A 26,887-nucleotide genomic window follows, 5' to 3' on the forward strand; every position below is an offset into this window, starting at 1 on the left:
GAGACATTCATTTTTGTCATGCTTGTTTTTCAGCAATCACATACCCTGTTCTCTTTCCTCCAAGCATTTAGCAATTGATGCTATTTTTAGAAATTATCCTGATAACAATCACTCAGGAGGCTTTAAGCAGAGTTGTTAAGAGTACACTACTCTTAGCTGGAGAATTGCATGATGATGGTTTTGACCTTTGAAATCTCCAGTTTTCTCATTTTTCTTTATAGAGAGTGAGAAAATCTTGAAGAAATTTACTGCACAGTAACAATTTGCATTTACCAAGCAATGGGTTTCCTTCAATTCCAAAGTAGCGTTTTATATTCCACACGGGTGATTGGGGAAAGAGTAACAAGTCAGTCCAAAATGGGTTATTTACCGTGTAAGTCCACGTCCTAACTTCCTGTGCAGTAGCTCCCCTCATTGACAACCCACAGGAGAGAAGACAACTCAATGCTGGAGGAACTGGATAACATTGGCTCACAGGTTAATTTCGAGCTTATACAAATGCTTGAACTTTAAATGTGTGCACCCCAAGCAGAGATTTAAAAGGCAGGAAGAGGGATAAGGCCCTGTTCTCTTGGAAAGTATTAAAATGATCATGACAATTGAAGTTCTTATTATTTTCCTACTATAAACCATTAATCAACTTTAATTATAAGTGTATTCAAGTGAGATTGCTGAAGTGATCATACTGCTCAAAATGGAAATGAAGTTATTAATGCTATTTTTATGCTCATGGATTTTTACATTTTTTTCCTCAACTTAATGTTTCTTTTGTGTTTTCCATTGGTGTTGATTCCATAGATTACACTTTATGAATTGATTCTTCATATCTGTTCACCACTTCAGGCCCTTCTTACTTATAACTTCTATATATATTCATTATATATTCCTAACTTACGTAGTTATGTATAACGCTCCGTGCAGGCTGTTCACTTCATCTGATTGAAATGACTTTGAAAACAGGGGCATCAATCACTTAAATCTGTGACTGTTGAGTATAAATCACTGCTGTTGAAATCTGTTGAAGGTCCATGCTTGACTTTCTGAAGATTTGGAATTACATGGAAGCCTATGTTCAAGGAAAATCTTTCTTTTCTCACCAAAATTGCTTATGAATATTTAGACTGGAAATAATCAGTTCTTAGTAAGAGAATGTAGCCCCATGACTACCTTTTTACATGCAACTTTACAGAAACATAGATAAATACAAAGACCAGTCCTCCAAATGGCCTACTTTGGCATAATGCTCTGTATGAGCCTTTTGTATGAGCCCTTCTGTTGATCCTCATAATTTGACCTTAACAAACCTATTCAACATTTAGTGGAAGAGTTCTCTATTGAAATGTTTGGCTGTGATGTAAATGATGCTGCTGATTATGCAAACATCATATTTCTGAGTGCAAATATAACAGGCTATGTATTGCAGGTCAACACATGACCCTTTGGATACCTTTTCCGTTTATTCTGCCATTATTGGTTGTTAAGCTTAATAGGGTTATTCATGTGATTGTGTAGAGTTTCTGAATAATTGAATGTGCTTATTGAAAAAGCATAACACTTGGCTTTTCAAAAATGATAGATCAGACATAGAATTTATAAATCATAATAGTTAGTCACTGTAAATTAGCATCTGATTACCTTTAGCGAGATTTTGTTGTTGTTTTTAAAGTCCTGATATATTTATCTGAGAGGAAACAATACAAAGCAACAACAAAAATAACAACAAAACCCATATTTGCATGCATTTTGCTTGCCAGCTCTACTTGACTGTGGTTTATGGTTAATCTCAGGTATTGGTACTGATTACAGTATGTTAAAAAGGTTCATAGCTTATCAGCTGGATGAAGCTTGCTTCATTGAATTTGACATTTGATGAGTTAGGATTGAAATGTTGTGTTACTTTTAAGAATTCTGCTTTATTTTAATGCAGATTGGTGAAATGATGTTTCAGTTACAGAATAAATAGGGAATTGGGTAATGAATTACTAGATTGCTTCTGTGTGTATTTTCTTTTTTTTTTTTCCTTTAGACCTTGCAGTTAGAATAGCAACAAATAAATGATACGGCTTCCCAGCGCTCCTGATGCTAAACTCTGTCTCAGGGACAGCTCCAGCTATAATGAGAGTTAAAACTGCTTCCAGGCACTTACCCCTTCTAATACAGAAACCAATTAGGCTTTATACCACTGAAGGAGACGCATAACTGAGTGAAAGAAATGGAGTCGTCATGCTAGAAAGGAATGAAACGTGACAGCAGAATTTTCTTCTGATCATCTGTGGTCAGCTTCTAGGCCCTTAGCAACATCCCAGTGTTGCAATATGAATGTGGTATGGTAAAATAAATAAAACATGATAAGTTCTTAAAAGCCATCATCATGTCGACTGACTGAGGCTGGACTTGTGGTTTAAAAAAAAAAAAAAGTATGGCCATTAATTTAAAAGTATAATACACAGACTTGGGTTATACTGATTTTAGCATTCCACCAGTGTTGATTTCTCCTGTTGAAACCACAGTATATCACAAACATGTTCTTGCATGTGCACTGTATGTACTAAAAGTTTCTTATATTTGGTCTGTTTATTTCCTGAGTTCTATTGCAAATTCACTACAAAAAAAAAATAAATAATCTCTTCTCACCACATGTAACAGCCTTTCCAGTTTTAGGAAGATGTTGGAGAACTAACTTCTGCCTGTAACTCAGATGATAGCTCATGACTAGGACTACAAAGTCACATGTTGTTCACTCTTTGCAAGCTTGCCTCTGGAAGCAGCTGAGAGAGTGACAACCACAAAGCCTCCCTGCAGCAGCCAAGGGGTGTTAGCACCTGCCATCACCTCTGTGGTGCTGAGGAGTAAAAGATGCAGCTATGATGCCAAGAAAACTTCTGTTTTTACCATGCCAGAGCCTGCAGAAATTCTTGTAAGCAGTGACAGCTGCTGAGAACTAAAATTGTAGTGGTGTAAGCAAGGGGATGGGAAAAGTAGCAGATGAAAGAAGCTCGACGGAGCCACCTAGAAAGATTGCCATCAGATAAACCAGGGTGGCAGTGGCTTTATAGCCTAACATGAATATGAATAAACTCCTATCTCATAGCATGAACCTGGGAGTTTGCTGACATGTCTACTTATTTGTTTTGACTCTTGCTGATTTCTTTTTGTAACAGTTCTACCAAAGCTACTTCAAGGAATATCAATTTATCACATGGTGACTGAGCCTAGTACCTTAAACTCATTTTGTAGAATTACCAAACTGCGAAATAAATATATACACAAAATAGTGGAGATATAACAATACTTCCAAAGAAAACAGACAGTATTTATTTTTAAAAAGTATTTTTCATCTGAAAAGCCATTTGTGTTTTATTGTAGTTAGATGAATGTGAAAGGTATGTTCAATTTTTCTCTCTGGTTTCCCTATTAATGTTGAAGGGTAGAAAGAAATTATACTCATTTGTATTCGTGGACATAATATAAATGAAAAAGGAATATTTTATTGCTAATAGCTTTATAAAATGCTATTCAGATATCCCAGCAAGTTTAATATATAATTCCACTGATAAACACAAAAATGAAAAAAAAATACAAAGGTGAGGACTCTAAAAATAACACATTGCTTAAGTACTAGTACAGGCAACTTCAAATCCATTGTTCCTTTGGAAGCTGCATCAATTCCTTAAGCAATGCATCGTAACCTCCCCAAAATGTACAGAGCTAGGGGCTGAGATGCTATGCCCAATAGAGGTTAACCTGACACTTTTTGGATGTGTGGTATTTGACTAGCTTCATCATATCTCTTTTTCAGTAGCAAACCAATTGTATGGCTATTGCATCACAGCAACTACATAGAGATATTTTCATTTAATTTTTGCATGTTTGTGTGTGTATATATATATAGATATATATATATATATCTCAGCCTATATATATGGGTTGAAGGGTGTGGGCATAGGCCAAAGGAGAGGACAAAGTGGGAAGATTTTCTGGTTTGGATCAGAATAAAAGGAGTAGTGGTAGTGATGGGATGTATGTGGGAGGGGGAATCACTGTAAACAGAAGATACTGTGCAAGATACTGGTGGGAAGAGGAGCAGATATTTGACTAGAGAAGTAAAGAAGAGCAAGTAGAGCTAGAAAGACTGTGGAGACTGCAGAAAGGATGATTTCCATTGAAGCCTCTGCCAGGGTGGGAGTTGAATGTCGTGTTGTGCCTTCCTCTTCTTAATCTTTCGCTTGAGAATTATAGCTGCTGTCAAAAGGTAGAACAAACTTGGTGTCCCATATATTAACAAAATCAAAGAGTACTTGTTCTGCTTTGCCAGACTCCACTCTGAAAGCTGCTCGCTGAGCCAAAAACCAGGCTCAGCATGCTTTGAAACTGTGTCAATGATAATCAGAAATTCTTCATTTCAAGAGCAGAAAGATTGCCTCATTACACAAAAGTATTCAACTTGCTGAAAACATTAGAGAACTTTACTGTTACAGATGCTGTGAAGTAAATACCATGGTGAAACTTACTTAGTAAACATTTACTTTATATTTTTACAAAATCATACAGAAGAAGCATTGTAGCCAGGGAAACCATACTTCAGATTGTTAAATGTCACTCACTTCTTTCCTTGCAGTAGAGAAAATAATCTGACTTCCTTGATTTAGCAGCAGATGTACAGATGTTTAAGATGTTTCCTTTAAGTTGTTATTGGGGAATTCAAGACAGTTTTGAGAATGAAGCCTCTGCATCTAAATAAGTTAAAATACCCTGTCAGAAGTGTTTCCATACTGAAATTTTAAAAACCCTTTGGAGAACTGATGAAGAAGTGAGAATAATTGCAGTCACAACATTTGGAAAGTGCAAAGTGGCTTGTTTGAAGTGAAATGCATAGCAATTCAAGGAATCTGAATCTTTTCCAGGAGAGACAGAAAAATTAAATATAACCTTGCATTAGAAATACCAGTGTGCAAGTCTGGCAACATTGTTCTTGATGCTTGCAAGGAAAACCAAAGGTGGAAAACAATTGAGCATCAAATTATTAATGAAAATCAAGCTGGCTTTATTTAATTTCACATTAAAAATTTATATTTTTTTTTAATGTGTGCTGGTTTTACTCACCTGGCCATTTGAGCTCCACCATAACCACTCTCTCATGACAACTCCTCAAAGGCAAAGAGAGAAAAAATACAATGAAAGGGGCTCAACGGTTGAGATAAGGACAGGGACATGACTTGACAGCTATTGTCACGTCAAAACAAACACAGCATAGGGAGATTAATGTAAGTTATTATATATTGCTAACAAACTAGAGCAATGAGAAACTGAAAAAGACAAAAACAAAACAAAAGCTAAAAACACCTTCCCCTACTTGACCTTCTTCTATGTCGTTCTCCTGAGCAGCACAGGGAAATAGGGGAGTATGGGGGTTGTGGTCAGTCTATAGCACTTTGTCTCCACTGCTCCTTCTCGGTCACTGATGATCTTTAAGTTCCCTTCCAATCTAAACCGTTCTCTGATTCTATAATGCTGTGATCTGCTCCTTATTGGCTCCACCTTCTATCTTTGTCCCAAAAGGTTATGACATAGTAATGATGCAAAACATGCATGAATATGTAATGGAAAGAAAAGGAAGAGGTGATTCTGTTATGAAATTTGATACTTCTCAGTTTGATTACTTCTTTTCTAAGCATTTTTTACTTAGGGCAGAAAAATGACAGGCCTGTATGCAGCGTAGTAGGAACTTGAGAGACCCCCGTGTCACGTTGTTTATCACAGTCTTGCCTGTCTCAGAGTCCTGCTAAGGGCTTTCACTGAGTCAGTCTTACGAAGTCGAAAGGTTTTGTAGTTCAACATTTGCCTGTTTCAGAGCCCTTCTAAGATCTTTCACTGAAATAGCTTCACAAAGTTGAAAGTACTTGCAGTCCAACCTTGCCGATTTGAGAGGCCTGCTAGGACTTTCACTGAGACAGTTTCACAAAGTTGTATGTATTTAATAAGGTGATAGATATAACAGATTTGGAATTGTTGATAAATACATTACTACAATAGCGTAAATATATGATATTATTGCTAGCAAAATGCTATCCTTGGTATTCCTCACTGAAGGGTGAAGGCACAGAGCTTATACTAAGAAAGCTTCCCTGTCTGGGTGGAGGAGAAACTTCTTCTAGGTTTCCAATTTCTTCATTCCTTCCCCCTCCTACCTCTTTTTTCCTCACTCTAGCTTCAGCTTCTGCTCTTTTTTCCTTCTTTTCCTTTTTTATATCCCAGCCTTATCTGTTCCCTTTCTGGGGTGACATTTAGCATGATTTGGGTGAAGAATAAAGTATTATAGTCATATATGTTTTGCATGTACTTCTGTAAGCTCATTATCGTGTTCAAGGGTGTGAACTTTAACATCGTTTTTACACATAATGAAGCAAAAGGTTTCAGTTGGGCACCGTGGCCTTCAAGACTCTATTCTGCCACCAACACGACTCCTTCCTCCAGCAACCTCTGACACAAAGCTTGCAGACTTCCCTCCACAAAGTTTTTGTAAGAGATAACATGAACAAGCTGTTCCATTCCCCTTTGCCCAAGGCTGGTGCCAGTGACACTAACAAGTCTGACTGTTCTCTACACCCCAGACAGACATACTGTGCTGGTATGGTCTTCCACGACTGGATGCAGACTTGTTTCTTCAAGATCCAGGCAATGGCTTTAGTATGGACTACTGGTTACACTTAGGGCTGTGATGCAGGTTTTGGAGAAAGAAAATGTTTCTAGGACTCAAGGGAAAATAAAACATCACCGATGCCATTATGTGAAACAATCTTCATATTTGCTGCAAAACTGAATGCAGTTAGAGCCAAAAAGCTTGTATATGCACCTGAAGGGTCTTCTGCAAAGAAAGAAAGAAATTGAAATAGGCAGCCTGCAGATTAAAATCCCTGGAGAGTACTTGGCTGTTTCAATTGTCTGCTGAAAGAGCAGAAAAAGCTGATGTTATATGATATTATTAGAGAAGAATATACAATAACAAAATGTCAAGGCTGGATAGTATCGTCAATGAAGTATGAAAGAAACAATAGAAACTGGAGAGGGAGTAGAGTTTTGCTCAAAGAAATCAGTTCTCCACTGTGTTGTCAACGAAACATCTATGTCTGTGAAAGCAACCCTCTATTCACCTTATTCATTAGGATAAAAGTATGACTTGAGTTGCATTCAATATAATATGTCATAGTAACATTCCCAACTCATGCAGTGACAATCATTAATGATCCTGCAGCTCTCAATATAAAGACATGTTAACCGTCAAATCATTGTCCAAATTACTTTCAAAATGACATTCTACCTGTGGATGGAACTGAACAGGGTTTTTCGATATGAACTAGGAACAAATTTGATGTTTAGGTTGATGTTGAGGAAGTATTTACTACTTAGGGAATATGTTTTTCCCTTGTGAATTAATGAACATAAAATTGGACAGTTCACCTAACCTCTAGGTTCCAAGAAGTTACCTGGTCAATGAAACTCATATTCCTGTTTATTAGGAGTATTGTGGAGGAAATAAAGATAATTGGGAAGGATGAGCAATGAAAAATCAAGGTGGAAATAAAGAGAACTAAGGAGGGGATATTTGTTAATATGTAATTCTATTAGTTATATAGTGGTATGTATTATTTTTTCTTTTTTTTAATTAGGAAAAAATGAAATGTGTTTATAAAAAGAGAGCTTTTTTCCCCTGCATGTACTCAATTGTAAGCCATCAACCTTCAATTCTTGACCTTCTATTTAGACACTTAGTTCAGCTTCCTACTTTGTTTACAAATTTAAGTGCATGTGTAAGAAGTTGTTTTCCTTGTGCCAGCTGCCAGATGTTTTAGATGTTACGTATTTCCATTTCCTCTTCTAGCAAATGGAAAACATAATAATAGAAACTTGCTCCCAGTACTTTAGTGTTTTTATATGTCTGTATTTAATGTAAGGAATGTGGATATACCAAAGTAAATTTAAATATTTTGAGTAAATTAAATAATGTGAAAGTTTAATCTGAATCTAAGCTATTTTAACCACTGTAGCCTGTAGCCCTGCAACTATGGGCTAGTTATCTACTGTTTACGTTACTGGCTGGTATAATTAATTTAGCCTAATTAATAGGCTCAAAGCATATTAGGTCTTTCTAGCTATATTTTTAACATAGCAATAAATAGCAGTCAACAAAATATCTTTCATCCTACTCCATCCTTGTTTAAGAAAATTAATGTGCACCATATCATATTTAACGTCTTTGCCCAGAGTTCCTGGGAACTCTGGGTCTTCTAAAATAAACAGCACTAGACATACAAATGTTGTTAGGTGATAATTCAGCATCTTATCTTAAATGAGGGGAAATTTCCCACTAGCACTTCACATTTTAGCTGATTACCTTTGCTTAGGTTGTAAGAGGAATTGAGCCTAATCTGTCTGCCTGTATCCAAAGTGTAGGTAGAAAATCACTACATAATTCAACCAATAAAAACTTGTTTCTCTATCCACACCTCGCTTACTAGGATAAAAAGAGGTCACAAAAAATGGTATTAGCTGTAGTTTATGATTCTCCCCAGGGATGGGAGCTAAGAGAACATGGTACAGAGACACAAGACGCTTGCAACCTTCAAAGCTATGGGAGCAGCAAACAGTAGAGAACATACCAGATAAATTAAAACAATAACAAACATGAAAACAATAATCAAATGTCTCAGTTGATAACTGCAAGTATTAGTAATCAGTAAGAACAATTAACTATACCTATTAACAGAAAAAAAAAAACATGTGAAATACAATTATAAATAACTACCTGGATTTTATTCAAATGTGTTAGGAAGTAGATCTAACGCATTTTAAGTAGGCATTTCCATTCTTTGTCATTGAATGAGATAAGAAATGTGAGGGAAAATTAATCTAAGATGGTGGGAGATAAAAGTTGAAAGGTCATTTCATGCGTCTGATATTTTTTCTTACCAAAACCAGTTTTAATTTTGCTGGTTTTGATGGTTTGAAGCAATTTTATTTGCAGGAAATGTGTGTATCAAACAAATAAACAAAACCCACCTCTTCATGGTGTTAAATAATATAGAAACTACAGAAGTCACACCAGTCCAAAAGCACATAGGGAAACCCTGTGCACTCTGAGTGAAGAACCAGAGTACTTGGACTTGTGAATTCTTGACTTTCATTTCTGCCTTTGAAAAAATCACTTCCCCTTCTTTTTTCACTCTCCTTGGTATAACAGGATAATAATATTTAAGCATAATATTTCATACAGATATATTGTGCAGATCCAGTAATAAATCTATTTACAGCCCTTTGATTATCTTCAGTATATCAAAATGTCACTACTGAGCTTGCTTGCTGCACTTATTTAATTTCCTACTTGTACTCAACTTCTAGATTATAAAATTATACTTTGTGGCATAATTCATATTACAACTAAAACTATCATCCCAAAAGTAAGATCAACACTCATCCACTACTCCTTAGCAAAAACTATAAAGTACACATATTGTCTTTTATTTTTGTATGTTATTATAAAGATTTATTTAGTCTCTAGCTGTAATATCCACTGAAGGTTTTCTCTGTCAGTATTAACTTCTTGGATCAATAAATTACGATAGTGATCTCCAGAGAAGTCAATGCCTGCCAACTATCCTTGTGGTGTTTACCCTTGTAGAAAAACACTTGTAGCAAATTAAATTGGCTTCTGTCTGTGAGTGATATATAGCACACGGTCCATATTTTATGGTACAATTAACTAAGGTTGATACACAGGCCTCTTGCTAGAGAAGATCAGATTAAATACAAGGTTCTATAGTGAGAAAAGTCCCAGTTTATGTGATGAGGTGAATCTATTTTCATTTAAAGAACAATTACTGAAGACTTATGGATGACTATTGATTTTAAAAGAGCATGGTCTTAATAATGTGCATTTGTATATTCTTGATCTACTGTATTGCTTGAAAAACATTGTCTGCATTCTCTTAGAGAACCAGTATACATTATTATGAAACGCTGTACTTTGAGACGGGTAAACACAAGTAGAAGAAAGCAAAACAATGCCAAGCTTGCAACTACTTCAAAGCAGATCCATAAAGAGCTTTTTTCATCTAGCTAAACTGGTGTGATTCTGTCCTCAAGAGGATCCCAACCCTCAGTCACCAAGCAAGACACACACGTGGCAAATGTTTGTTCTAATAGACTTCTTTTCTTCCTTTGTTTGCTTCATTCTCAAGAAATTTCCTGAGAGTTAATCACTTTTTCGAATATTTATCTCTGGGGATAAATGATTAACACAGCCTAGCAGTGACTCTGGGCTGCCTGTTCACTTGCACAATGAGGATGATATATATTTACAGCTCAAGAAAGCATGGGCATTGATCACTGAAAATGTGGAACAGTTAGCGAAATTGTTATCCATTTGCTGGATTTTAACACCCTGCTCCAAATTAAAAATTGTGTAAAAACACTGAAAGATCATGAGACTGTTTTTGACACAGGCAAGACACTTTATTCTTAGCTGTTGTTTTGAGAAATAGTTGAATTGCTTGATATTCAGATATCTATCTGTTAAAAAATGGAGTTTAGGTATTTAAAGGTTTGCAAAATTCCGTGCCGTCCAGGATACTCATGAGTATCCAGCAGTAAAGGGAAAAGGATCAGTCTGCAAAACCTGTGTGGTTACACAGTACATTGAAAGTATACATTAACAGTGTTACGGTTGGAGAGCAAAGTACTGCAAAATTAGAAAATGTCCTAATTTCCATGATTTTGCCTAATACATATAATTATGATACAAATGATGTTTCATATCTACTCTGATTTAGAAGACATTACTATATCCAAATGGCGTAGCATTTTCTTCTTGATTTATACATGAAATATATCAAAATTAAGACAGACAACCTGCTTTTATGAGAACAGAATGGGCTTAGGAAATGTCATATTAAAGGTCTTCATTGGATGAATTCCTCACAGTTGTATTTTTTTTTTGGTTATGAGAAGCTTTAGACTGCAAAGTGTGATTAAGAGAAATACCCCATGGTCAGCAAATTTAGGTGGGAGGTGTTGCATGTTTTGAAATGGTTAATGTTTCCCTTCAGGAGGACAAGCTGACAACACCTCTCAAAGCAGTGATTATTTTGGAAGTGTGTTGTTTTGTTTTGTTTCGTTTTAATAGCTCAAGAAACAACAATTTTGATGCTGTCTCACTCAATTCTCTGCTATAACAAACTGTGTTAATGCTGCTGGATTTAATTAATTTGCACTGACAGAGAGGCTGTTCTGCATTCCTTAGAGAGGAAAATAACTGAAGTTGCTGTAGGGGTCACCGAGGGTACGTAAATGTGGACAGCTGCAGTCACACACAGGCTCTTCTGACAGTGCTCCAAACTGGCCAAACTCAAAGCAGCTGCAGTTCAGGAGCTGTGTAAGTCACTATGCCCATACTAATGTAACCTGCCTCGTGGCAGCCCTGTTAGTGCAGGCATGGTGCCACATCAACATGGTGTCCAGACCTGGGCTGGCTCATGTCCAGTCAGCAGGAGGAACTGACGTTCCCCTGAGGCCACCATGTGGATGTGTCCTGAGAATTCTTGTCAAAGCCACCTTGGCATCCTTGGTGTTTTTTGACCTTGTTTAGATTCCAGCTATCGGTGAAGAATTTGCAGCTCGTGTAGAGTATGGGGACCAATCTGTTTTTGTAGATTTTCATACTGAGACTGTTTCAGTGTTTGTTTAAAAGATTGGACTGTCTTCCTGCTCACTTCTAATTGGAAATTAGTGTGCTTGATTTAGTTTGGAAAACAGTTACTTTTTTTTTTTTTTTCCCCAAATTCTGCGTAAATTAAAAGACAAGCTGTCCTTAACTGAACTGTCTGTCTTTAAGACAGAACATTCTCAAGGAGGAGGTCTCTAGTTTTGACTGCACTTTGAATTTAATCTAAAAGAGCCATGCTTCCTTTCTGTTTAATAAATATTGTCAGTCATTTTCCTTGATGATCAAGGGCAGGAGTCTAAGTGTTAATATTTGTAACTTTACTGAAACCAAAGCAATGGATTCAGCAAATATACTGGCTTTCTGATATGTTATAATCTTCCTCATTCCCTAAAAACCTTTTGCGTGTTGCACAGATTTTAAAGTGTCTCTCTCTCTCTTTTATGAATAATCACCAGGTCACTCTCTTTCCTTCTTTACATATATCCCTTTTATTCAACAACTGTTGTCTTTTCTTTTAGGCATAGTATAACTGACACAGACCTAATTAAACTACATGATTTTCTCAATAGGCATAAACTTTGAAGTTTGTGCTTTCTATTTCAGATCTAACATAGGGATTTTGTATCCAAAATTTTGTTAATTTTTCATCCTTTACCAGTTGGTTAAATAAAATACAGTATCTCTGCATACAATTTTTCTGATTCCTACACAGTTATAACTTCACAGGTGTGTTCTTCATTTGCAGAATTTGTGCTTATCAAAAGAGTCCCATCATAGATTCCTAGTGATGTGAAACCAGATACCTGATTAACTAATTGCATAAGCTGAATTCATTAAATCATTGTGCCTTGCAAAGCCACAGTGTGAAAAAATATATATTTTTCTGGCTGCCCGTTTAAATCTGTTTTTTGTATTCTCTATTGCATCTTGTCTTCTTTGTCTTTTTTTGTTTGTTTGTTTGTTTCTTATTAGTTAATGTTTTTCCTTTCATTTTAGCAATCAAGAATTTGTTTCACAAGAAGTATTATATATGCTACTGTTCTCCAGAACTCTTGTATCATATGTGCATTTTCTTAAATTAGATTTTGTTCTTCTGTCATTATTACCATTCCAAATTCAAAAGAGTTTCCACAGTCACTTATTTTCACACCTGTCTCATCTATAAAAAATGATGACTATGTTAGCCAACAGGTTACGAAAATATCACCCAAATAAGACTGGGTTTTTACATCAGTCTTTTAGTCATTTTGCCCTGATACATCAATTGAGGTATAATGACTTATATTAGTTATTAACATTGCTGTTCACTGTTCCTTTTCATCTGTTAGTGCTCAGTTATAAGATATATTTACTCATGTGAAAGGGATCTTTTTTTAAAAAAAACAAAACAAAACAAAAAACGTTGATTCAAATACTTTCCTGCAATATATTTTCATGGTAATTTTACCTTTAGTATCACAACATTGAATTAAATAAATAAAATATATTGTATATTGTTGTTTGTTTTGTATAAAAGCATTTTCTGTTCTCATATATCATCTCATATTTTCTTTTGTAGATGCGTTATGTTTGCATATTTGTGCATGTGGCTCAGTCTTTGAATGGAGTGTTAATTCAAAATGAAATATTCAGTACTTACTCATTTGTGAAATACTTAATTTTTTTTTAGTAATTATTGATAAATATAGTACAGACGAGAATTGACAAGATTTGTCAATCTTGTTCTGTTGGATTTTCAGTGCTGTTTTTGAGCTCTTTTTTCCCCCAAATACAAAAAGGTGTCTCCAACATTCTACTGCAAATGCAAACTCATGTATGCTTTTCTTTCAGAGTACAGACATGAGTCCGGCTAGTAGCACCACCTCACTCCCTGTTAGCCCTCTTCCTGAGGAGCCGTTACTCTTCAAGGTACAGTTAATTCATTTTATAATAAACACTGTGTTTGCACTTTGGCTGTCCATGCTATCTGATGCATTTTATAGTGCAATTACTACTGCTTCCTTTTCTTTAAATTACTCTGATGTCAGCAGATGTCAGGTCTTATGTATCACAATACCATGCAGATTTTAATAAGTAACTAGAAGAAAGTATTATTGGTTTTGAGAGGATTATTCTTCCAGTAACAAAAGAGGCTACAGCTATTAACTGTTATTTAAGAAAAAGAAGACTATATTTTTATACATCTCATCTGCTAGTGATTCATTCTGATATATGCATTTCTATATATGCGTGTATCTCATTTTCTTTAACACATTTCTCTTTTATATTGCATTTGAACTACATGTTTTAAAGAAACAATTACTGCAAAGATACAAGAGATGTTAAAGATACCTCAATGTACAGTTTCAGTGTAAATCCAGTGTAAGCCACAGGCTTGTAATTTTAGTTAGTGTTAATAATAAATGAGGGGGTAATATCCACAGCTTTGTAAGGTTTCAGCTATGAGGAAAAGGTGTCCTGTGTCATTTTTCCATTTCACTTCTTTGGTATCCAGCAGCCCAGGGACATGGAATGGCCTTAGACAGAGCCTGACTCTATACAAGATCTTCTGAGGCTACCCATGTGTTCAGAGCAGTGCTGCTGCTGCAAGCCAAGTGGTTTCATTGCCAGTTTTTGAGTGAGACAAGGAAGAGGGGACTTGGGTTTTCAGCACCAGTGTCTCAAATGTGTGGCATACAGTGGTCAAAGCTACATTTAAAAAAGCATCCCTTTCAAGATTTCCCCTATCTCCAGTAAGTTTCTCCCTACTGGATAAGAGCAGTTAGTAGCTTGAGCTGTCTATGATGTCTTTGTGATGACACTGAATTACGACTGAGGAAGTTGAATTAATCAATTTTCGTAATCTTGGATGTGTGCCCCTCCAGCACACATCTCCAGTGCAGGAAGTACCAGCTTCCTCCCAGCCTGCCCAGGCCCATAAAAATAAAAAAAAATAAAAGTCCTCATTTCTTATGACCTGTCTCACCTGCATTGTCCCCTTAATGTCCTACTTCCACTTGCTATGCCCACTTAGTTTCCTATATCTCTTTTCAAGTTCCCCCTCCCCCCATTTTTCCCTTTTTTTTTTTTTTTGGAAGAGTTACTATTCATAACCAGCTAGCTAGTCAGCTGAATCCTGTTTCTTGAAAGGTTAAGGACATGGCTTGCTCAGTGGTTTAATCAGTAGGTATACACATGGGGTCTTCGTGGCCAACTATCCACAGATTTTTCCCTCTACTTCAAGTGTTCAATATTTTCAAGATCCTTGTCTCTCAGTCAGATTTGGCTGAAATTGAGTCTCTTGTTGCCAAGATACTAGAGTGCATACTTTTTTTTTTTTTTTTCCCCTTGAGAAATCACATGAAAAATACATTGAAAAGTGCTGTGCGTTCCCTCTGCCTGGGAAATCTGTAAGATACTTCACAGACAGAGTAAGGGGCTGTTCAACTTATATAAAGCTGTAAGAGGTAAGAAAATCTAGACTGAAATAGTAAACTCTCATGTTTAAATTCTCAGCTGAAGTAAGACAGCATTGGTCTGTTCGCATCAGGAGGTTTCTGACAAATACATCATAGTGCCTTTATTTGCTTTTAGAGGAAATCATGCCTGTATAGCTGAAAATGGGTTGTAAATGGCTTCTTTGAAGTGGAATAGTTGCTCTAAAAAAAAAATAAGGCATTTCTACATATTAAAAGTCCCCTTCCATTTTTTACATTAAAAAATGTTACAAGAAACAAGAAAGGGAAAAAAAAATGTCAAAGCTTTATTTATTCTTTAATTTTAAATCAATTTTCAAAATGGGATACATTTTACATTTTCCTATGGAATTCAAGTGAATTGCAGGCCAGACTAAGAGAAAGTCAAATACATTTTATATTACTTTTACTTCTATTTAAAGGCATTGGCTTTGAGATGTAACTGTTTCTGTTATTCCTTCCTGGCCCACTCCAGAAGAGCAATATTGCTCCAGTAGTAATGTGAATGACTGGTTTTACAAGCCATAAGCTTTTCCAAAAACCGTCAGTCTGTAATGGCCTTTGATGATAGAGTGATGCATTTCCCTTAGCAACATGATAATAACCCTTCCCACCTTCTTGCTGTATGAAATTAAAAGATTAAAAACAAACAAAATCCATTCTGTGATTCTGAAAACACAGGTGTAATGAAGCAGGGCAGTATAAACTCTGCATATCTTTGGGCTAGTTGAAGATCTCTATGCTAATGAGCTTTTGTATTAGACTGTGAAAAGAATCCAAGCCCCTATTCTCAATCATATCTGCTTTTATAGCAAGAAAGAGAACTGTCCCTTCTTGAATTTTATCCATTTATCTTTGAAAGACTGCATTTCTGTATAAAGAAAGAATGCAAATCCTGCCATCATACCCTTATTACATCCAACTTTACCAAAGCAGATGCTTATGATTTTTAAACCAGCAGGATATGTGCTCTATAAATATGAAGGAAGATTTAAGCTTCTTCAAAAACGTTTTAAGATATTGAATTTAATCCAAGGAAAGTGGGAAACATGATGCCCGTGGGAGTGCTTGCATGTTGCAACTCAGCTCTAGTGACAGTGAACTCAGGTACTGTTTTCAGTACTGTTTTCACCTTACATTGTGCGTGCTATGACATGCAGTACTGCCAGAAAGATCCAAACCATGTGAGACCATACTCTGAAATACTTAGACGGAAGTCTTTTCCAGTACAGTAGCAGATGCTCCACCTGTATCCGTTGTATACCGTTAGTTGTAAAGAATAATTGTTATGCTCGTGTTAAGTACCAATGGAGGAGTGTAAGTGGTATGTATCAAAAGGAATAGAAAGAATATGAGTAAGAAATGAAAGTAGCCAACCCCATCACTATTTAAACCTAACCCCCTGAGAAAATGAAAACATAAAAGTATTTTAAATGCCATTCAGCAGCCTTCACTCTGTAACTGTTGCAAATAGTGATATACTAATGGAAGCTGGTTTTGCTTGAGGAAAGAGCAACTTTGCACAGTTGCCAAAAGTACACCCAATTCTTCTTGTGGCTTCAGATTTCCTTCTCCCTGTTTAGTTAGTGACACACTTGCATTTGGAGCAGCCTTCCATAGCTGTGCTCTTTAAAAGCTTAGAGAAAAATTCTGTTCAGACATGCATGCTGTCGCGTTAAAGGGGTGTAGCTGATTAACCGTTACGGGCCCGGTTGGATTCAGAGTACGTAACCAGTCGGACATTCACCAAAACTGGGGGTCCGTTCGGACATTCACCAAAAACGTATTAACCACCTGGGGGTCCGTTCAGACATTCACCAACAATGCATTAACCGTCTGGGGGTCTGGTTAGATTCAGAACACTGAACTATCACGGATAACCACCCTCACCCTAGTTGCATTAATGAGAGCTATCACAATGCAATCAAGTATGGTTTATTACAGCAACAGATAATCAGGTTCTTTTGGATTGCCGGTGATAGTGACTATCTGCAAAAGCAAGCTAGTATGCATGAAATACACAGGTGTTACAGGTGTTCTAGGTGCGGGTTCTAGGTGCGGGTTCTAGGTGCGGGTTCTAGATGTTCCAGGTGTTCCAGGTGCGCAGCCTAGAAATAAACGCGTTAAAAGGATCAAAGACTCTATAGAGATTTATAAGCAAATATTCAGATCTCACCCAAAGGTGTCCCAATGGGGGGGGAAGAGAGGCTCAGCCCGTCGACTGATCCCAGGAGTCAGGAGGTCCTAAGGATGTTGTATGTCCTCGGGATGGTATCTCCCCTGACGATGGTATCTTCCCTAACATCCCCTCTCTCTTGGGCCAATTTATATTATTTTCTATCTTCTAGGTGGAGCTTGAGTGGCTCTAGTCAAGCATATCTTAGTTATGATTGGTGTAAAGTTTTCCCGTCTCCGTTTAAAGTAATAGGCTCCGAGAAATTCAGAGCGCGTGCTCAGTGAGGGGTGGTCGCACCTTGGAGGCGGGTAGCTTTTGGGATGGAGGTGTGTTTTGGTATTATAATGATACTATAATGAGCAAAAAGTACACTAGGGTACAGCATTTGTCAAAACATGACAGGTCTTTGGCTTAGGGTGGCAAAAAGTGCAGCTTTGTGCACAAGAACAATCGAGGCCCCACCTGATTACAGAGCCTAGCCGTGGTGTCTCCACTCCACTCCACGCTCCGTGCTGTTCCTTAGGGCTAGCACACCAAGTTTCCCCAGCGCGATAGCATCTAAGGTTGGGAGCCTAGGGAATGCTCAGATAATGCAGTTATGCCCTACCCTGAAAGCCTCTTCAATGCTGTACCTTTTCCTTAAAAATGTGAATGTTAGTTTTATTTTCCTAGTTACTTCAGGCATTTACACCACATAATCCACCCCGTGACTATAGTCACTCAAGCTTCACGACAGTTGGAATATGTCAGGGACATCACATACGTTCTCGGATTGAGGTTTACCGAGTGTATGTACATTGTGTAGGGATGCTAAACGTTTCATCATAAACCAGAGTTTAACATACAAACTAATTGTCAGTATAAAACATAACACAGTGAGTATTAGCAGAACAATAACAGGGTGAAGCATCTTGTTGAAGATTCCCTTGGCAGCTGGCGACCATCCAAACAAATTGTCCCACCAACGGTGTCTCTCATCTCTCTTCACTCTTTCCATCACTCGATGTATTTCTTGTGCATCATGATGGACAGTAATCAGAGTCTTTTGTCCATTTTCTCGGACTTGAGTCATCAGCTGCTTCAGGTCCTCATGTACCAGCAATTTCTTCACCAAGGTGAGGTTCATTCCAATAGGAGTAGGCAGTAGTTCATGAAGCAGAATATAATTAGATGCAATAAGTTGGTAAGAAGTGACGGGAACTGAGTAATTAAAATCACATCCTAGAATTTTGGTAAAATTGCAAACACAAACATTAGAGTGATTACTGGTATCTACCGCCGTATTATCTACGACTATAGAATCACAATGAGTTCTCATACAAACACAACCTTTCCCAATATATACAAGTACAGTTTAAAGGGTTTCATTAGGATGTATCTCAAAGTGGCAAATATTTTGCTCAGTGTCAAGACAAATGTCTTGAGATTCCAGCGTGTTACTTTCACAGATGAAACCTTTTTGTTCACGCACAATGCATGCATTTACATCAATTGTTTGCCACTTTCCTCCCTTCTAATGGGCCCATACTTTATGCTCTTTAGGATAAAGTGTAGTTCCATTATGATTGAGTCCTAATGCAATGATTGGATATACATTGTATACGGTGGCATTACTTATAGTAAGTATAAAGGCAACAATTTGATCATTTTAATGGGTAAAGTTGACTAATTGCCACCAAGCTTGAAATTCTTTTTCAAATTCTGAAGCATTATCCCAAATCAATTTTCAAATTTCAGTGGGCAAAGTTCCTCCTTCTCCCTCTCTAATAATAGCTGCTGCTACAGATTGTATCCATAACTGCGCTTGGATACAGCTCAAGGCAAGGGAGGTATTGCCTTGGGCTTTTCCAAGGGCATTTACAATTAATTGATGATCATTTTCCTCAATTTGTTCCCAATGGGGCAAAACATCTGATAGAAGCCATTGATTTGCTCCTAAAGCCAATAAGGATAATTTTATTGGTTGTTCCAATTTCCTTAGGTCATCTGTAGTAGCAGTTACTCTATTCATTAAGACCTCAGCATCAATGCTATTTAATATACCTAATCCTGTCCCTAATAACCCAGTTGCATCCTGTGGCCCTTTTTTAGGGACCAACTAGGGTCAAAGAGAATTTGTTGTTGTCCCATATTTTTAATTATGTAAGGACCTGTGTTGAAGATGGAAGGAGTTAGACCAATGGGAGGCTGAGTCGGTTCGTTTTCAAATATCTGCAGGGGCAGAGGCTTCTTATCCTTTGACCATGAATTCAAATAGTAATTCTGTGCCTCTGTAGCCTCAGAGACAGCACACAATTATAGGTTTGGTGAAAGTAAAATTGTACCAGCAATCAAAATTTGGTTCAGTTATTTTAGTTATTTGGCAACCAATTTGTATTGTTTGTCCAGACATGGCTTAAAGTTCAGCCATTCTTAGAGAATCATTCCAACTCCATCTTTTGAGAACTAAAGTAGAGAGATTTAGGTTATTCTGTTTTGAGATGTTCCAGTAACTGTGCTATACTGTGACAATACATGGTTAAATGCCACGGTGAAACACCTCAGCTCCATGCACAGCCACAGTAGCTAAGTTTCCTTTAAGGTCTGTAATTGCATCAAGGTCAGGGTAAAGCATAGCATCATTAATCCAAACTGTTGATTCGTCATCTTCCAGCTGTCCATATACAGTTCGCTCAGGGTTCCTGTGAACACAAAAGAAAATAAAATATGCTCGGTTGTATTCAACCGGCAGGGTTAGAAAGAGGGTGAAATAGCAATCTTTGATTTCCCATGCATAGACTATTGTTAGATACACAGAGGGCTTTCACTATCTCTGCCATGTTTGGAACTGTGGCAGTCAAAGGTGTAGTGTTAGCATTCAGCTGTCTGTAATCCACTGTAAAATGCCATTGCCTGGTTGGTTTCTTTACTGGCCACACTGGTGAATTGTAAGGTGAATTGGTCCTTTTAATAATGTCTCTTTTTTTCAATTCTGTTACCACCGCGTCAATCCCCATAAGTGCTGCTGCTGACAACAGATATTGCCGATCATTAATGATTTTAGCAGGGGATAAGGGTATGGATGTTTGTAACAGGCTTAGTCTCACAGTGCCTGAATCCCTTTGATGTGTCGCGAAACTCCACACAGTTCCATCAGGGAGTTTCCACATATGACCATGCAGTATGTCAAATCCTAAAATATTTGTGTATGCAGAACCAACTAATACTTCTACCCTGGTAAATTTTTGTTCTTCTGGCAACCAGAGTGAAATTTTTGCAGTGTGGCATTGTTTTTCCACACCATTGATTCCCGTGATTTTAACCCTGCGTTGACCAGGTGTTCTGTTCAGGGTTTGTGCTGTCTCGTGCGTAATTACTGACATTTGGGTCCTGGTATCAATAAGAAAATTTACCAATATTTTTTGGGGTTCAACAGGAATGGCAATGATAGGGTCAGAGTGTTCATTAGAGAGCCATTGAATTGCTAATACCTGCAAGAGCAGACAAGCATTGGGACGGGCTGCCCAGGGAAGCGGTCGAGTCCCTGTCGCTGAGGGTGTTCAAGGAAAAGTTGGACCCGGTGCACAGGGACATGCTTTAGTGGGTGACCTCGGTGGTTGGGTGATGGTTGGACCAGATGATCTTGGAGGTCTTTTCCAACCCTAATGTTTCTATGATTCTGTGCTACACTGATGAGAGGCTAGAGCCTGAGCTGGAAAACATCATGTGGAACAAGGCAGATAAGGGTGCAATTTGCGATGTCCTGTAGTTGTGCCACCTAACCTAACCCATAAAAGTGGCCTAAGAGAAAGCTGGAGATGGGCTCTGTCAGGGAGGGTAGTGATGGAACAAGGAATAATGGCTTTGAACAAACGGAGGGGAGATTTAGACTAGATGCCATGTGAGGAAGAAGTTCTTCACTCAGAGGATAAAGCACACATGGGCATTGGGGCTGAAGATGCACCGCGCTTTTGTTCTTTTCCGTAAACAATAGAATGAAATTCCATAAAAAGCAGCGTTAAAAATAAACCCAGGACACAGGATGCGAGGTGGAGGGCAATCCCTGTGGCCGAGGGGCAGCCTTTGCCTCTGGCAAGCCAAACGGCCCGGGGAAGCCAGCCCCACACAAGGGGCCCTCAGCTACCCCAAACTGGCCACGCACGGGCCCCTGCATCACAGAGGCTTCCTGAGGTCACAGTGGCCACCACTGCCCCGCCCTTGCTGCGGGCCCTATAAAAGCGGACCCCCGCCGCTGGTCCGGCACTCGCTGAGCTTCGAGGCCCTCTGAGAGCCGGCATTGGCGGCAGGAGGAAGAGCCAAAGCAGCAAGGCGAGAGGCGGCCCTCGTTGGTGTGAGCGGGCAGCGTTGCAGGCCCAGCGAGCACCAGTAGTGACGAAGGCAGCTGTTAAGGAGAAGGAGATGGAGAAGAGTTATGGGTGGAGGCAGAGCGCCGGCGGCACGACCGACACCAGTGCCCAAGGCAGCTCAGGCACCCAGCCCACCGACACCCTGAAGCGGTACCATGGGTACCGCAAGGATGTGAGGAACAGGCCGGCCCCCCAGCCACACAGTGACAGGGGGCCTGGGCCTTCTTCCAGTCTAAATGGCAGCGTGAGGAGCCAGCAGGACCAGCGGCCAGACCACCACCAGGAGCGCGGGCGCAACAACAACGCGCAAGGCAGCGTGGGGCCCAAGCACGGCCAGAAAGAAGATGGCAGCATGGGGCCCAGAAACGGAAAGGAGGCGCAGAGTGGAACAGGACCTGGGCGTGAAAATGAACAACCCCACGGCTCAGCACCCCAGCCAAGAAAGTGCACGGAAAAAAGGCATCACATCGAGCCAGGACTCGTCAAGGACAGGCTCAAAGTTCAGCAAGGCCAAGCCGTGCGCCGCCCCTCCCCTAAACGAGACAGCGACTCGGGCCATGGGCCTTCCAATTCACCCAGTGACGGGATGGGGCGAAGGCAGGAAGATCGGGCAGGCAGCCACACGGAGCAGAGGGGCGCCCATGGAGCAAGCCCAGACACCTACCGGCGGTACCACTGGCACCGCAGCGATGCCAGGAACAGGCCATCCCCTCCACCACGCAACGACGGGGGGCCTGGGCCTTCCCAGAGCCGCTACAGTGGCAAGGAGCAAAGGTACGTCTATTGGGCAGACGGCCCCATGCAGCAGAGGCGTGCCCAGAGTCCCCAGCACAGCGCAGGATCCAGGCATGGGCAGAAACCTGACGGCAGCATTGGAGCTGCAAATGCAAATCCACCTCGCAGTGGCACGGGATCTTGGCGTGCAAGTGAACGATCCCGTGGCTCGGCACCCCAGCCTGAAAGGTCTTCTGAGGGAAGGCATCGCGTGCAGCCAGGACCAAGCAAGGACGGGCTCCGACACCAGCAAGTCCAAGCCGTGAGTCGCCCTTCCCCTAGACGATACAGCGACTGGGGGAATGGGTCTTCCAGCTCACGCCACGATGGCACAAGGCGAAGGCAGGAACATCAGCCAGCCAGCCACACGGAGCAGAGGCGTGCCCATGGAGCAAGCCCAGACAGCTACCGGCGGTACCACTGGCACCGCAGCGATGCGAGGAACAGGCCATCCCCACCACCACACAGCGACGGGGGCCCTGGGCGTTCCCACAGCCACCACAGTGGCAAGGGGCAAATGGAGGACTATCGGGCAGACAGACACGGGGAGCACAGGCATTCCTACGCCAGGGAAAGCAGTGCAGGACCCAGCCACGGCCACAGATCAGATGCCGGCAGTGGTGGCACGAAGGAAAATCAAGCCAACGGAGGCACGGCACCAAGGAGTGCAAGCGGACGAGCCCCTGGATCTGCTCCCTGGGCTGAAAACATGCCAAGTGGACGACAGCCCGTTTGGGCAGTGCCAGGCAAGGACTGGCTTTGCCTTCTGCCCAACACTGTGGAGCCGATGGAGACGGATCCGCCAGCAGACGAGGAGGAGCCGATGGAGGTGGATCCGCCTCCGCCAGAACTGAGCTGGGACCCCCGCGGCGCGTCCTTGCTCTCTACTCTCCAAGCGCACAAGGAGCGTCGCAAGAGTGCCCGCCTAGTCCCCTACTCGTCGTCGCGCCGGCTCCATCGCAAGCATTAGCTTGCGATGGAGCCCCCAAACACCATGGACATGCCTACCTGCAGAACGTCCCGCCAATAAACCACTGTGTTGCTAATTCTCAGGGGTTGTGTGTGTCTGTTTCTTTCCCATCCCCCAGCACTTGTGCCAGAGGCGCCGCCCCTTCTGCACAGAGCCTCGAGGAAGAGCACAAGAGAGGACCCAGCTGCCTTCGATCTGCTGTGCTGGGGTGACAGGAGGAGTCCCCGAGGGCCACCACGCACCTCTAATATTTGTGAAAATAGACCGAGGGAGGGGTGAAAATAGGAGTGTGTAAGCGATGATAAGTGGCTAAATTCTTCTCCTAGGAACGGGTTTCTCTAGCTGAGTGATTGGTAACAACAGTCGTGGAGAAGGCTGAGGTGCTCAGCAATTTCTTTGCCTCCATCTGCACTGGTAGACGGGCTTCCCAAGTCTTTCATGGCCCTGAACCCATAGGTGGAGGCTGGGAGATCAAAGTCTCACCCACTGTAAGTGAAGAGCAGGTTCAAGACCTCCTGATGGATCTCAGCAGGGATGCCTGGTGTCGTGTTAAAGGGGTGTAGCTGATTAACTGTTACGGGCCCGGTTGGATTCAGAGTACGTAACCAGTCGGACATTCACCAAAACTGGGGGTCCGCTCAGACATTCACCAAAAACGTATTAACCACCTGGGGGTCCGTTCAGACATTCACCAACAATGCATTAACCGTCTGGGGGTCTGGTTAGATTCAGAACACTGAACTATCACGGATAACCACCCTCACCCTAGTTGCATTAATGAGAGCTATCACAATGCAATCAAGTATGGTTTATTACAGCAACAGATAATCAGGTTCTTTTGGATTGCCGGTGATAGTGACTATCTGCAAAAGCAAGCTAGTATGCATGAAATACACAGGTGTTACAGGTGTTCTAGGTGCGGGTTCCAGGTGTTCCAGGTGTTCTAGGTGTTCCAGGTGTTCTAGGTGTTCCAGTTGCGCAGCCTAGAAATAAACGCGTTAAAAGGATCAAAGACTCTATAGAGATTTATAAGCAAATGTTCAGATCTCACCCAAAGGCGTCCCAATGGGGGGGGAAGAGAGGCTCAGCCCGTCGACTGATCCCAGGAGTCAGGAGGTCCTAAGGATGTTGTATGTCCTCGGGATGGTATCTCCCCTGACGATGGTATCTTCCCTAACATCCCCTCTCTCTTGGGCCAATTTATATTATTTTCTATCTTTTAGGTGGAGCTTGAGTGGCTCTAGTCAAGCATATCTTAGTTATGATTGGTGTAAAGTTTTCCCGTCTCCGTTTAAAGTAATAGGCTCCAAGAAATTCAGAGCGCATGCTCAGTGAGGGGTGGTCGCACCTTGGAGGCAGGTAGCTTTTGGGATGGAGGTGTGTTTTGGTATTATAATGATATTATAATGAGCCAAAAGTACACTAGGGTACAGCATTTGTCAAAACATGACAGGTCTTTGGCTTAGGGTGGCAAAAAGTGCAGCTTTGTGCACAAGAACAATCGAGGCCCCACCTGATTACAGAGCCTAGCCGTGGTGTCTCCACTCCACGCTCCGTGCTGTTCCTTAGGGCTAGCACACCAAGTTTCCCCAGCGCGATAGCATCTAAGGTTGGGAGCCTAGGGAATGCTCAGATAATGCAGTTATGCCCTACCCTGAAAGCCTCTTCAATGCTGTACCTTTTCCTTAAAAATGTGAATGTTAGTTTTATTTTCCTAGTTACTTCAGGCATTTACACCACACATGCATACAGTGTGTTTTTGGAAATCTTTTCTTTTTTTTCATTTTTTGCTTTTCTTTTTTTCATTTTTTGATGAAACACTGAAAGTTGCTTCTTTTCTGTGAGGGTTATTTTGATGTGAAATTTCAGCTTTCAATCCTTTGCTGCCTTTTTGTTTAAAGTTATTAAAAAACAAAACAAAAACCCACAGATCTTTCCCTATATTATGAGAAAAGTTTATTCTCTCACAAAAGAACATATTTTTTGTTGGTGGGGGTTTTGTACTTAAACATTGTAGTAGGGAATTATCTTCCTTTGAACAGGGTTTTATCCTTCTGTTGCTCTATAATATTCCTTTAAGAATTAGAACCTTACCTTGGGGGGGAAAAAAAAAAGAGAAAAAAAAGTGATGTCACAGTTGAAAAATTTCCAAGTTAAGAATCTGAAATACAGCAGAACAGAATGATATTTGTCATGCAACCTTAACTCAAGTGTCCTTCTATGCTATAGCAACAATACTGTAGCTGGCTCAAATGTGAGAGACTTTTAATTATGACTACTTATATCTGTGTTCATAATCTGTAATTAAAAATAATGCTGCCTTTCATTTTGAAAACCAGTGAAGGAGGGGAGGTATTTCTGAAAGGTTAGCTTACAAAGCAATGTCTCATCCACTTTTGAGAACCTGTTTCTTTCTCCTAGTCACTATATCATGCTTTTTTATAATCGTATTTCATTATTTTAAAAATTATTCTGCAGCATAGTGACATGAACTTTTAAGAAGACAGCCTCTTAGTCCATAAGATATCTTATAATGCCTTATTAAACATCTGTTATTATGAGCAACAGTCTCACTGGTTATTAGCCACAACCGCATTGCAAATGCTACCATAATAATTATTATAGAAATGTTTAATTGCATTTGAATTCCACAATTAATCTCAACCATGCTTTACTAATTGACATTAAACATAAGAAAAAACAAAACAAAAACGTACTTTTTGCTTTGAGGAAGCTGAGAATTTTCTTCAGGATTTATCATCTTACAGCATTGTGACTTCTGTAATTAATATTCTTGAAGCTAATTCTCTGAGTAAGAAATGGAAGTGCCAACATGAGTAGTAAAAGCTAACAATCCTTAGCAGTTACCATTGCTGTAGGTCTGGTAAGGTACAGGTCGATGTTAAATTAGGTCAATGCTATAATTCATCCAATCATCCCACAGCTCTAGAGGCTCTGTGACCCAGATCTTTGAAATAACAGGCACGACTCTTGCAGCTTGTGATATTTGTGTATACAACTCTATCAAGAGGTACAATTTATTTTCTGTCAGTTATCAGACTAATATTTTTAGTGCAGATGTTTGAAATAATCAGACAGTCACCATAATATTCACCTCTTATCCAAATTAATTTATCTTTCAGAGTGTGACTTCTCTAGCTGTAGAATAAGGTCTTGTCCTAATATAAAGTTAGTCAGCAAAGTTGATAACAAATTGGGTTTATACTTCATAAGGCTGTGTTAGTTGACACAGACCCCTTTAAGCACTCTGCCTTAAATACAGTTTCCAATATTTTTAGTATTTGCTGGCACTTTGGAAAATACCATTTTAATGTATCTTTTCATTTTCAAATCACATTTAGAAATAATCACATGGGTGTTGTGACTCATGAGTGGATACAAAACAGGTTTCAGTAACTCTTAGTCATGGGCTGGAGACTATTAGCT

General features: G+C 39.9%; 1 protein-coding gene across 7 annotated transcripts in view; it reads left to right on the forward strand.

Moving 5' to 3' along the window:
• The window catches only part of CCSER1 (coiled-coil serine rich protein 1), a 664,709-nt gene that overhangs the window by 314,630 nt on the left and 323,192 nt on the right, over nt 1-26,887 (forward strand). For 6 of the 7 annotated variants that reach the window (XM_068681707.1, XM_068681710.1, XM_068681711.1 and 3 more), the window contains exon 7: nt 13,550-13,627. The exons of the other annotated variant lie outside the window; for it this stretch is intronic. In XM_068681707.1, the coding sequence (XP_068537808.1) occupies nt 13,550-13,627 (78 nt within the window). The remainder of the gene's footprint in view (nt 1-13,549; nt 13,628-26,887) is intronic. 7 annotated transcript variants of the gene reach the window in all.

Source organism: Anas acuta, chromosome 4 (assembly GCF_963932015.1).
Source record: "Anas acuta chromosome 4, bAnaAcu1.1, whole genome shotgun sequence".
In the NCBI taxonomy this organism is placed as follows: Eukaryota; Metazoa; Chordata; class Aves; order Anseriformes; family Anatidae; genus Anas; species Anas acuta.